This window comes from Phoenix dactylifera, chromosome 7 (genome assembly GCF_009389715.1).
Source record: "Phoenix dactylifera cultivar Barhee BC4 chromosome 7, palm_55x_up_171113_PBpolish2nd_filt_p, whole genome shotgun sequence".
Taxonomy (NCBI): Eukaryota; Viridiplantae; Streptophyta; class Magnoliopsida; order Arecales; family Arecaceae; genus Phoenix; species Phoenix dactylifera.
In genome coordinates, this window is record NC_052398.1 from 13,563,635 (window position 1) to 13,577,546 (window position 13,912).

General features: G+C 34.3%; 1 protein-coding gene across 2 annotated transcripts in view; it reads right to left on the reverse strand.

Moving 5' to 3' along the window:
- LOC103713620 (probable thimet oligopeptidase) overlaps window positions 1–13,912 on the reverse strand; it is a 46,883-nt gene that overhangs the window by 3,511 nt on the left and 29,460 nt on the right. For both annotated transcript variants that reach the window (XR_005512587.1, XM_039128349.1), the window contains exons 9-15: window positions 9,708–9,788; window positions 9,466–9,628; window positions 9,213–9,333; window positions 9,044–9,116; window positions 8,333–8,440; window positions 4,869–4,966; window positions 4,744–4,789 (exon numbers count right to left, since the gene is read on the reverse strand). Coding sequence is in view for 1 of the 2 variants with exons in the window: in XM_039128349.1 (XP_038984277.1) it covers window positions 4,744–4,789; window positions 4,869–4,966; window positions 8,333–8,440; window positions 9,044–9,116; window positions 9,213–9,333; window positions 9,466–9,628; window positions 9,708–9,788 (690 nt within the window). In the remaining variant the exon portion in view is untranslated. The remainder of the gene's footprint in view (window positions 1–4,743; window positions 4,790–4,868; window positions 4,967–8,332; window positions 8,441–9,043; window positions 9,117–9,212; window positions 9,334–9,465; window positions 9,629–9,707; window positions 9,789–13,912) is intronic.

Sequence of the window (13,912 nt, forward strand, 5' to 3'; positions counted from 1 at the left end):
ACAATCTTGTTGACATAGGTTCAAATAAAATCTCATAAATCGGTTGATTAAGAAGTAACTTGCATTGTCATATAGTCTGTAAGATGCACTGACTATATATATAAATGAGCTGTGCATTTATATGTCATATGCTTAGACGGATAAAGAATGTGAACATTATCTCTCTTTGTAAACGTTTCCCCTGAGTTCCTTTCGAAACATTTCAGTTCACATATAACCTCAATTGCAAAATCAAAGAACTATTTATGGTACAATGAAAAGCATGCAACAACTTTCAAAGAGAATATGATACAGAACTGCATGCAAGACAAGAGATATGTTTATCTCAAAACACAGGAAATGAGAACAGTACAAACTCTAATCAATACTGTATGTTGGGTTGATTTTGATGGCTAGTAATTCTATTAGAAATGCTTCAATTCAATAGGAATTTTAAAGCATCAGGAACTTGTTGATGATCAAGAAAGAAATTCTGAAATGGAGTAAGGCCCTGTTTGGGGGAGCTTTTGGAGGGCCATAAAGCACTTTTTGGCCCTCCAAAAGTACTTTTAGATGAAAAACTGTTTGGTAATTTTTTCAAAAAGATGTTTCAGCTTTTGCGGGAAGCTGAAAACAGCTTTTGGGAGGAAGCTCCAATTTGGAGCTTTTGGGAGGAAGCTGTTTCAGCTTTTTCGGAAAGCTGTATTTTTGACAAAAATGCCCATATTAAAATAACATAATTACATAGTTTATCTCTTTATAAACCTAAAAATCTGCTGGAGCCAAGAACCCAAGCCGTCAGACTCCTTTCCGTAAGAAAAGGTATTTTTCTTTTCAATTTTTGTATGCATCTCTTGAACCACATTTTAGAAGAAAAAAATTTTAATCCTTTTCCATACCTTCCAAAATCAATCTATTGTTTTTTTTTTTATCATCAACCTCGCGGCCCACGCTGAGGTCCTCCTCGAGCGTGGACCACGAAGAAGAGCCCCTGGACCGCGGAAAATTATTTTATGAAAAATTACGAAAAATTATTATGGAAAACTATTTATACTAATAATTATAATATTGTATACCTTTATTTTTGTATTATACTATAAATATAATATCATATTATATTATATCATAATACATTAATATGTTATGTTAAATAATTTAATATTATGTTATATTATGAAAAATTAATTTATACTAATAATTATAATATTTTATACCTTTATTATTATATTATACTATAAATATCATACTATATTACATTATAATACATTAATATGTTATTTTAAATAATTTAATATTATGTTATATTATGGAAAATTAATTTATAATAATAATTATGATATTTTATACCTTTATTATTGTATTATACTATAAATATTGTATTATACTACATTACATTATAACATTAATATGTTATTTTAAATAATTTAATATTATGTTATATTATGAGAAATTAATTTATACTAATAATTATAATATTTTATACTTTTATTATTGTATTATACTATAAATATAATATATATTACATTATATCATAATACATTAATATGTTATGTTAAATAATTTAATATTATGTTATATTACCAAATATTAATTTACTCTAATAATTATATTACTATTATGCTATATTAACATAATATTATTTTATATTACAATAATATTATATTATATCGTATATTTATGTATTAATTTATGTTATGTTTTATTATGTTATGTTGTATAATACTATGCAATGTCCTTTATGATAATTTTGTCATATAAAAGTACTTTCTCAGTTTATTTACCAAACACAAAACAAAGTACCACAGCACTTTACGAATGTAGTTACCAAACAGCAAACAACTTTTTATAACAGCTCTACTTCAGACAGCTCTACTTCCAACAGCTCTACTTCCAACAACTCTACTGCCAACAGCTCCCCCAAACATGGTCTAAGTAACAAACGAATAAGGTTCCTGCTACCATGAAATAATATGAGATTAGCCATACACTCGTAACCTAAAGAATTACACTAAATTTTCTTCCGGAAAGGAAAAACAAATACATGACTAAACCTATACAAGATTGTACCGATTTTGTTGTATGAATTTCACTGTCTGTCTATTTGTGGTGAATAAACTTACCTTACCAAGCCCTTTAACTCAGTGTGGACTTCTATTTGAACGCATTCGTGAAAGATGGGATCTTCTTAAGAATTAACACTATAGATTGGTGTAAGAGGCTTGCTTATGGTTAAAAAGAAAGTTTGAAATTAATACTAAACAAATAGAAGGACTAAGCTGTACTTACTATTTTCGTATCAAAGTTTTTTCCGGCAGTAAAAGCAAGGATTCAGGTTATTTATGCTTATCTATGTAATACTAGAAAAAGAAAACCAGGCAGATGAAATAGGATAAAACTCCAAACCCCTACATCAAACGAAATGAATGACAACAAAAACCACGAAGGGCAACAGTAGATCCGAGTAACAATATCACTGGCCAAAAAAGGAAAAAAAGAAATAAAAAAAGAAAACTATTCAAAACATCTGATTGAACACCTAACAGGCAGAGTGAACCACCCAAAACAGGCCTCACCACCACAACTTGAAACCTCAGCATCCAACATGACAGCATTATCACCCCCCCCCCCCAAATCCCCCACCCCCCCAAATGAAAAGAGAAAAGACAAGTGGGGGAACCAAAGGAAGAAAGAAACCAACTGAAAACCAGCAGTACCCCAAAAGAATTTTACCAAGCAAGCAATGGGACAACCAAAACCCAAAATGGAAAACGCATAGCAGTCTCATCATAAATCTCAGCACCATCCCAGAACCAAGGCCAGAAGGATGGCAATGGGAGCACCCAAGAAGCCGCTCAACCATCACATGCCTAGAACACAGCACATCTTCCAAGACACCAACTCCTATACCTCAGCTATCGGTAAAAACAACTAGCATCAACCACAGCTAGACTAGCGGCAATGCCCAACACTCATGACATTGTCGGCAAAAAAAAAAAAAGGAAAATGGAAAAAGCAAAAAATAACAAAAGCATTCCATCAAACAGGCAGCAAGTAAGCCACATACCAATTCTAACATAGTGGCAGGCGTGCTCCACCACAATGCATGGACCGCCCCGCCCAAATGCCGAAAATATCGACAGACCAGATGGGCTAAAGGACCAAAAGAAGAACTCATCACCATGACCATCCATAGTGCACAACCCAATCAACCTCAGTGCCTGCCCAAGGGCAGCATGCACTCATGCACACCCTAGCCCCCTACACAAAACATAGCCACCAGCTCCATGCCATGGAGGGAGAGGCACAGGCCCCAACCCTAATCCACCAGCTCTCAGGAAGAGGCAACAACCCTACTCTACCCACACCCAGCATGACGTCTCTCAAACCAAAAGACTAAACAAATCTATGCATATTCAATAGCAGCTATAGAAAGATGAATATGCAAGAACTATTAGAGAAAACAGAGTCAGCTTCCAGAAATCAGAGAGAGAGCAGACAAACAAGAAAGGGAAAGAGGAGCGAAAGGAAGTGGACAAGTGAATGCATCTTCATCATTCACACCAACTCTAATCGGAATCTTAGTTTACACTTTAAGCACCTGTAAGAGATCACACTCTTTAGTTTACACTTTAAGCACCTGTAAGAGATCACACACTTTGAGCACGGCCATCATTGCAAATGAATCTGAAGCTATACCATGCACACAAGTCCGGATAGGGAACATGCATTTGCCCGGCAGCAGATGTGAATCGCATGGTTGTTTTTTATTCTTTCCCAAATCTCAAGTTCGCGCCAATTGTGCCTGGTTGGATGGACTCATGTAGGATTTAAGGAAAAGCAGAAGGGCAAAATGGTAGACAAAAGTCTGAATGCTAAATTCTGAATTTTGAAAGGATCGAGGAATATTCATTAGAGGCTATATACTACAGATACCGATAAATGTTTTTCTTCTTCATCAATATCCTACTCCCATTCTTAATAAGCAACTAGATGTCTAACCTTCCATGGATTTCATTATCATCCTCACCCACCACACGCATTCTCATGGCCATGATTATAAGATTTCTACAACCGTTTGTTACCTCTGAGAAAAAATCTTGGAAGATGGAAGGAATAATACATCAATTAGAAGACAATGAACATTTTAGGTAGACATTAATATAGAAACTGCACATGAAACCATTGTAATTTAATCTCGACATCAAATCAACTTAAAAGGATTTAAATTCTAGTTTCAGGCAAAATTATGGTAAAATAGTAGGAAAGATTGGCCTATGAAAAATTAAGATAGCCCAAAACAGTATTTGAAAATCTAGATAAAATTGGTAGATTTTCTTTGTAACTTTCCAATATTTCCCTAGAAAAAGAAAAAAATGCATTGACTATGCTAAAACTGAAGTCAACAAACCATGAATTAAAAAAAATCCCCTGTTCCAGTTATTTGGGGTCAACTTGTGAATCCTTATTGGCCTATCGATCTCGTTTAAAAACTAAAAAAGTGGAAAATGATAAACTTGATATTTCCATGATTAGGAAAAATATATGGACATCAGACTAATCAATATGCGCTTCAACTTGAAGTCATTCCAAGGATTTTGAGTGTTGTGTCCATTATATTGTCAAGAGTGTAAATGCCAGTAGCAGATCAATAGAAATTACAAAGGAATGATAGTTTTTGTACAACCATTTAATAGGAGCATGAAACATTAAATGAAAGGCCAAAATTTATGGATTTCAAGAAAAAGAAAGGGTAAAATGTGTCACCTGATGGAAACCAGACATCATTTTCAGGGAGATGCTCTCATAACACCTATGAGAAAAATCTTTTTTAAGCATGAAGTACATTCAATTGAACCAATATAAAGAATATTGGCACCAACAAAAATTACCAGTTCTCAAGAACATGAGCAGGAATTTCAACAAAGTCATCTTCGACCCGTAGTGCAGAAAACCTAGAAAAAGTCGCTCGACTGCATATATGATGGACCTGAGAAATTGTCATGGTATATGTGCCATTAATTGTAAGTCAAACAACATAAACAAGGCAGCAATCAAAATCAACAATTGGAAACAATATATAATTGATATACAAAGTGTGATACACTGAAATCTGAATATTCACATGCTTCTCGATTCAAGGCTCATGCAATACCTAAGTTTAGAAGGTCAATATAGAAAGCAAATGCTTAGATGCACAACAGATACATCAGCCATGAATATTAACAACAGAATTTAAAATTCTAACTGCAGATCTTTTGCTATAACACCATTTCAAATGATGAAGACTCTAGAAGTTAAATTTATGCGAAAGACAAGCATCCACAACAGCTAATTTAGAAAGGTACCACTGATATAAAACATAACTGCTGTAGAGAATACTAAGGCCGACTCAGCAACAAGAGCAATGTGTTTAGCAACCATGCACTAAACAAATAATCATGCTGATTCAAAAGCAAAAGCACTTAGACATCTCACCTTCTTTTGTCGCATACATAATGTCAAAGTGGCTGTAACAACCTGTCCCCTTGATTCTGGTCTAGCATTAAGATGACAAATAAGCTTAGGGAAACAATGAAAATGATCCATCTTATGTGGAGTATTACTAGCTCAAAAACCGAAAGTAGTGGTCATTCCCCCAACTGACATCTTCAGCTAGAATTTTTCAGTATAGTTCATTATGCAATGCATGCTTCATCCTACTTGTAGCTATTGGATATCAAGAGGAATAAGGTTCCAGCATAGAGAAAAGAATACTTGAAAGAAAGTAGAATGATCAAGTTCAATATTATCATAGAAATATAAATTAAGAATTAGCATGGAATGTACTTCTTTTTTGTTAAGTATTTTTACACAGTGCCGGTCATCTAGTATGACCTATTCATTTAATTCTTCCATGACTCAGCTAAATGTCATGGATAAGTATTACAAGAATGAGGGATTAATGTGGTGCCTCAGACAAATGTAACAACCTCAACAGAAGATGATCATACATTGCAGCTGCCAAAATTTTGATAACATGTAGGTAATCATTTTCAAGTCCAATGAAAGGGAAAAATAGAGGGAAAATAAACGTTGACTGTTGCTAATGTCTTTAGATCCCTTCGGATATCGTTTGTTAGAATATGATCATGAAATCTGACCTGTTTAAATCTATCAACATTACTCGTGTTAGTTGATGCTCCACACCCAACATAACTTAATTCAGATGGAGGTATAGTTTAATTATTAGCGGTCACAACGGTTATAATACCCAACGAGAATTTATTTTTCATTTCCATATAAATACCCAATTAAATTTTGTCTCGGTTTATTAAGTATGAAGATTATGTAGGTGTTAAATTTTGATCCAGCTCCAATAGTAAGAAGGATCACCATACTAAGTAACTACTATGTGACTAGATTATTAAGAGAATACCTTACGTTCAAACAAGTACCAAAGACCTCCCCAAGGAACACATGCCTATGAGCGTCCCTCACAATATTCCCTGGAAGAAACTGAAAATCAGAATCAAATTTTTCTTCCATCACACCATTTTTGATCTGATAAGCCATCAATATCTTCCAGGCACTGAACTAGTTTTTTGACAAAATGGAACCACAAATCAACTTCTTGAGGTAAATCTCCATTATCAAAAGTAGCTATTGCAAATAAATTCCTCAATTTTGCATATAAATGTCTAAAATATGTAATAAAATAATGTATACAACCTTCCATTTACACCAATCACAGGAATGCACTAACACAGTAGAGGTGCCATGCCTTAGTATGCCATGCACACAATGCTTTTATTTTTTCAAGGAAAATGGAGGCAAAGCCACCTATACTTTTTCAAAGGAAGAGAGAATTACACATGGAATATGGAAGAAAGAAGACGAGGATTAGATTTTGTCTAATACAAAAGAAGAGAAAATACATCAAAACTTTAAAGAAACGCAGAAGCAGCTTTTCCCTACACAACATTGACCAGTCCTCGAAAAGAGTTAGGCTAATGCATATAATTCCCTTGTCTAAAGTAGTCTTGTTCAGGAAAAAATCTTGCATTTCTCTCTTTCGAGCAAGTCCAAAGGAAAGTAGCACATAATTGGTCAAAGATGCCCCTTAGATGTTATTAGGGATGTTGGAAGATCTCCATCAAGTCCGAAGTGATTGGAAAGTCTCAAGAAGGCTTTAAAAGTTAAAGTTGGCCAAAAGCTTGCTCCACAAATGTTGAGTGAAGTTGCAACATTATTAAAAAAATTTATCACTTACGAGTTTTTATCAACTAGTAAGTTCACAAAAGCTTATCAAAATGCTAAACAAACACCACCATCTTGCTTGAGACAACTTATTTGTTGTTGGTTTGGTTCACCTGCCACTTAACGATAGTATTGGTGAGTCACGTCATGCAATATTTGTTTACTAAAAATGATAAGCATAGCTATATATAGAGAAAACCAATGTTTGCAGTATCGACACCAGAACATTTACCGGTACCCAACTGATACATCTTGTACTGAGAATCAATACTATACATAACTTGGTACCAATACTAAATACAGGAGCATACCGAGTCTCGGTACCCTACCAATATGGTACGGTATATGCCCATACAGGACAGTATGGTAGGACCCATATTGGTTAGTATGGATCAGTATAGCAAGCCATCAAGAACACTCAATTTCATGGAATTCTTTTTAAGTTCAACATTATAGTTTTTATATGGATGCCAATGGCTTATACGTCCATCTAGACTTTAAATGAGCTATTAAGTAGTTACACAAGAAACTATTGCTTCCATCAATAAGTTTTAAATTGTTGCAAAGACTAGTATAACAAGTCTAAATCATTTCTCTATACTCTAAAGAGCAAACAAGTGACTGCTCAAAAAATGGTAGAGGGAGAAGTTATAGATTTAGACACGCAATTTCATAAATGCATCACAATTCATTTCACAAAAAGGATTAAAATAACAAAAGCCAAAAGGAACTGGCTAAGACCAATAGATACAAATCCATGAGGATTACACATTTAAAGTAATTCATTATTACATCCTAGTTTCAAAAATAGTACGTTCAAAGAAACGTCATTATTCCAGCTTCTCTTCATGAACTTTTTCTGATGACATCTAGCATCTTTTTTGGAAATAGATAAAATGGCATACACATTAGGTATTAATTCGAGATGGACAATAAAGCTCAATGATGGCATGCATATCTGGAAAATGGCCAATAAATTGATAAAGGCATTACTGCAAACCATACAAAAATTAAGAATAGCATTGAAAAATACAGCAACAATGATTACAGATATATCAAATATGTAAATAAAATTTAACATTTAGATAAAAGGCAACGTTAACAAAGATCAACATACCACATGGCTAAACTCATGGCAAAGACTAACAACTTCGGAGAACCTCAACAGCACTGGTTTCCCATCTATTTGTTTTGGATATTGAGATATTAATAGCACAACTGGAATCTACTCAGCCAAAAGGAAACAAAAAAAATTAAATGTGATTCAATAAGATGATACAATTCTTCATTGGAAAGAATGGTCTAAATAATTAATTTTGATCAGAAAGAACAAAATTGTACACTTAAAATGAAGCACAAGATCTATTGAAATACAGCATATTGCAATAGCCAACTCTACATCTACATACATTTTCTTTCACGATGACAATCAAGACCAATCTTAAAAACATGTCCAATACATCAAGTTACAGTATTCCATCTTCATTGCACAGGAAATAGTTGTCTTAACTTCAATTGAATTAGACACAACATGAAGCTACAAAAAGCAAAGGTGATGCACACACTTCAATGAAGAACCACAAAATGAAGTCTCAAACCAATAAAACAACTTCAAATACTTGCTTGTTAGGACCAACTTATGACAGAGGAAATACAAATATTGCACGTATTGCCAAAGTATATTTTTTTGCAAATAAATCCTACATGACTAAATCAACCAAAAGGTAGAGTTCCATGAAATTGAAAAACATAACTAAAGATTGAGATAAACAAATATTTACAGAGACACCATACTTTAAATTACTGTTGTATGTCAAAGGCTAGTTACCTGATGTGTGTCATTAGAAGACAAGCAGCCATTTTGAAGTGGCAGAACACAAGTATGAGCAAATTTTCCTTCTCTAAGAAGCAAAGAATAGCAATTTTCAGCTCTCAATTGATTAATTCTGCCGATTGAAACAAAAGGCAAAGATTGCAGCAGGAGAAAGAGAAGAAACCTGGAAAAAATATCAAGGTAAAAATACCCCAAAAGCTCGCTAGAACTATAATCCAGAACAGAGTACAGGCAGACAGTTTCATGCCAGACATCAACATCTTTAATTTCCTCAAATTTTAAACCTACAAAACATAGTCATGTAAAGAACAAGAATGTTAACAAATTTATTTTCTATTTTCTAGAGCACAATCAACCTATTTCATCCTGCAAGAATCGTTTGAGTTCAAAAATTGCTTTAAGAAATACGATAATACCAAACAGATCTTGAAATATCTTGAAAATGCCAGACAGAACTAAGTTGACAGGAAAATATTGTTTAACTTCTCCAAGGTCTAGATCAAGTTGTTCTTCTTCCACCCTTCTCATGTAATATAGCAGATCTTCCATTCCAAAGGGAGAATCCCCTTCCTCCTTTCTCTGAGCCACCAAAAGATGTGTAGTTATAATTCCATGAACAAAAAGAAAACAGCAGTAGTATAGAACAGTCGATGCCAACCTTTAAATCCCCAAGTACATTAAGCTCTCTAGTTGCCAGGTTGCTTACTTTGACAGAGACATCCTCTAAAAATTCAAAAACCTGAATGTTACAAGAAATTTCCATTAAATTTCTATTCTTTGCTAAATTAACAGAACTAAAAAGCAACCAAATTCTCACATCAGAGTTTGAGCAATAAAATCAGTACAAGACATAAAATATATTGTGATACCACCTATATAACATGACTGGGAGTATACGCACAATTGACATCTAAATGTATCACTGTCACAAGCAGAAAATCTATAAGATATCATTTTGAGAAATATAGTATTCATGTCACATGGAATACACATATGTCAACATCAATTCAAGAAAATGGCAATAGCATATATATCCCGTGCTAAAAGTTACTTTTAACAATAAAAAGAACGGAAAAAATCAATGTTACATCATGGAATGGCAAAATGTGGAGATTAGCAGATTGGTGGTTGATACTGTACGACCAATCTGAAGCATAATACTACACTAACATGTAGATGGGTGTTCGGTGTTTCAATAAAATTTGCTCATTTAAAGAAAATCTTTTAATGGCTGCAAAGTCTCATTCGCAATATAGAAAGATGCAGCAACTGGATGTCATAGATTACAAAATATAGAAAGTAACATGAACTGCTTTGCACTAAACAACAATAAAGGAAAGAAAGAAAAAGAGGGAAAAAGATAGAGAGACATCAATTTCAATTGGGTGTCCCATAGAGTAGAAAACATAAAAAACAACAGCTAATCCAGACAAATTTGAATGTTTATGCAATATTTTCAGCTCCAACTCAACCCACTTTTGGTTGGGACCTTAAATGACTTGGCAAAATAAGAAAATAACTAGGACTTCAAACATCATTTCAAATTAAAGGACTTAACAAAAAAACGGACTAAAATAGGATGATGGCTACGTACATTCCACCTTAAATCAATCTATGAATCCACTTACCTGCCAGGCATATCTTCTGCCACCAAGGAATTTTTCATTCAAAGATCAAAACCAGTTTAATACCTTTCCCAATCATGACTCACCCCACTATACAGCAAAAGAACATTACAAAGTAACGCCTCAAAATTGATACTTGTTAAGAATCGACAACTAAGTATTACGTAATCACGCCTTGAATTCATTCTACAAAACAAAATGCAAGCCAAGATTGATGGAGATCCTATCATGTCATGATGCATATAAGGACAATGGGGCTTACGGATTTCTCTTAATTTCAAATTTTGTTGTCACTATATTGTATTTTTCATTTATTGGTTGTTTTTTAGTTTTTACTGCATGATATTGAATCAAGGGCTAAGATTGAACAATTTTAGAGCTTAATTGGCCTGATTTTTGTTATAGTACTGTTCATGCAATAAATTCATGCTAACAGTAACTGGGCATATTATGAGGGGTATATTAGGGAGTGTAAAAGTAGTAAGGTTTTCTTGTACCTTAAATATGGGAATTGAATTACGGTAATCAGATCTTTATGCAGAATATGAATGAGTGATGGTTCTTTTCCTCTTTTGGTGCGATTCCACAATAGAGGTGCAGGCCTAGTCCGATACTATCGTTTCCCTTCACTTAACTGTTCTCTATTCTTTCATCTCTCTTTTCTCTGGTTGTAACTTGTCCCTCTTCTAATCATTCTGATCAAAAGCATATTTTATTTCCCACAGATTTTTTCTATGTTATACAACATCAGATTTTTCCCAGAATATTCCAGCAAGCTCTTGATTTTAATTGTTCAATGGCAAAACCCCAGGCTAGATAATAGTCATCCATTTCCTATTTTCTACAAAAACATTATTATTGAAAACAGACCTTCTATATTCCATTCTTCCATTGACTGTGATGCAGCAACCATTTAAGATCAGCTATTGATGCCCAGGGAGCTCAGTGGCTACAGAAGGCAGCCATGAAAGCAATCAGATCTCTGTTCAAGCCAACAAAGGGCTGAGATCACAAAGTTGGGCAGCAACAGACGTCTTTAAGGATCTCACCCTACTACAAGGAACCTCACTGAAGCAAAGCACAGCTGGAACTTCATCCAACGGCCCTGGATTTATCACTGATTGATTAGCTTTTGATTTCTAGTTTTGAATATGGTGTTTTCAGAATAATTTGGAAGATAGCAAGGGGCTGGTATTATTCACACATATAGCATAAACAATGATCGCTATTGTGTCATTTATTTTTTTGTTAGTTGGTTAGTTAAAGGGATTTTGATAGATTTTATTTGCCGATGTAACTGAGTCTAATGACTATGAAATTTTGGGTGGTTGCATATTTACGGGACCGCTTTAGGCATCCAAAAAAAATGTACTTAGAAATATTTTGAACAAAAGAAGAGCTTCTAGGAGTCAGGTTGGGCTTCCCCCTTACCCCCCGTTCTTTCTTTCTTTGTCTGTTTGATCTCTTTCTCAATTACTTCTTATTCTGTTTTGTGTTTTCCTGTTCATCTGTCTCTCATCCTTACTAATTCTCTCCTCTGAATTCTTTTGTTTACGATTTATTTGCTGTTGTTATTATCTACACAACAGCAGATTATTCATCTTTCTCTAATTGAAGAATACAATATTGTCGATCACATATATTATTTGATCCGATCACTGTTAGACCATTTATGTGATTATTCATATGCTAGATTGACGTTATTTGCATGCTTTTAGTGCAACCTGCTGCTAGGTTAACTAGTTTTGCATCTCTGTCCACCTATTTTTGATTTGAACATCATCTGGACCATTGATTTCAAGTCATAGAAGCCCTAGATCTCAACCCTCATACCTTCTTTCACTTATATAACCTCTTTTTGTCTGACAAACTAAAATCAGTACCTCGCTGCCCTCTTCTCAGGAGTTGGACAGCAAGCTATCCTGTTCTTTAAACCCTAAGCTATCCTATTCCTACGGTCATCTTACGCAATGCAGGCCAACCCTAAGTTGTCCTGTATCAGCCTCTCCTACATCAAAGCTATTCTTCCTCTAGCAAAGCCTATGATATGAACAGAGTCAAATTGGATACCTTGTAGTGACTTATCAAGCAAATCATCTTCGATTGGGGGCAAAGTAGGTTATTAATCAGAACCGATTGCCCCCCCCCCCCCCCCCCCCCCAAAAAAAAAAAAAAAAAAACTTGAGTTCAACTTATTCAGTCTTCTTTAGTAACTCATTATAAATGAGATAAAGTTCCATAGTTGTTAGTCAGGCACTCATTTAGGGGATGCTCAGTGCCCTGCAACTAGGTAGGCTAGTCTACAAGTCAGCTTGTTGCAAGAAACTAGCAGATGTTTGGTTACCTGCAAGTCAGCAACTGACTTGCAATGTTTGGTACTTTGGTCCTTCGATCATGGCTAAATTTGGTCGCTAGTGTGCTTATAGCCACTGATTGTGAACTTGCCTTAGGAGTTGGGCCTGACTAGCATTACCATGCTATCATGGCCTCACCCCTCATCTATTTTTAAGTACGCCATCCAATATTACTAGATGCAAAAACATTATATTATTGCACTAATATGTAAGAATATATTATACTAAATAAGCAATACGGTATAATAATATTACATCATAATATCATATTTATAACATGGTCTGCCGAACCAGGCCGAACTGCCCAATTCAACCCGTACCGAACTGAACTGACATGGAACTGGCACAGTTCGGCACTTTTTTTTGAAAATAGCTTGAACCACGCCGAACCGGTGTTAACGGAGCAGAACCAGTGCAAACTGAGCGGTTCGCACCGATTGGAACAAGTTCGAATTGGTTCAAGTCCCGCCCCTCTTTCAATATCTCCAAAGGCTTGAAAACGGTTTGTTGAACTAGGGTGAACACCCCGTACTAAACCGGTAGCCGATCGACATGGATCCTGATACCGATTCAGCTAAACTTAATTTGAAATGTAGTATATAATATAATAACCACAGTGAATATGTAGTTATATATGCAACTATAACGGTACTATACAATTTTAGGTGTCGAATAGTAATATAATATAATAATAAATATAATATTCACAAATCACAATGCAATATATAATATATAATATCGATATTTGATAAGACTTCTAGATTATCATGTTCATTAAAAGTACTACAATATTATATAATAACAAATAAATATTATATAACCTAATATAACAAAATTATCAATGTTGCTACAATATTATACATAATATTCTAGTAGTATTACAG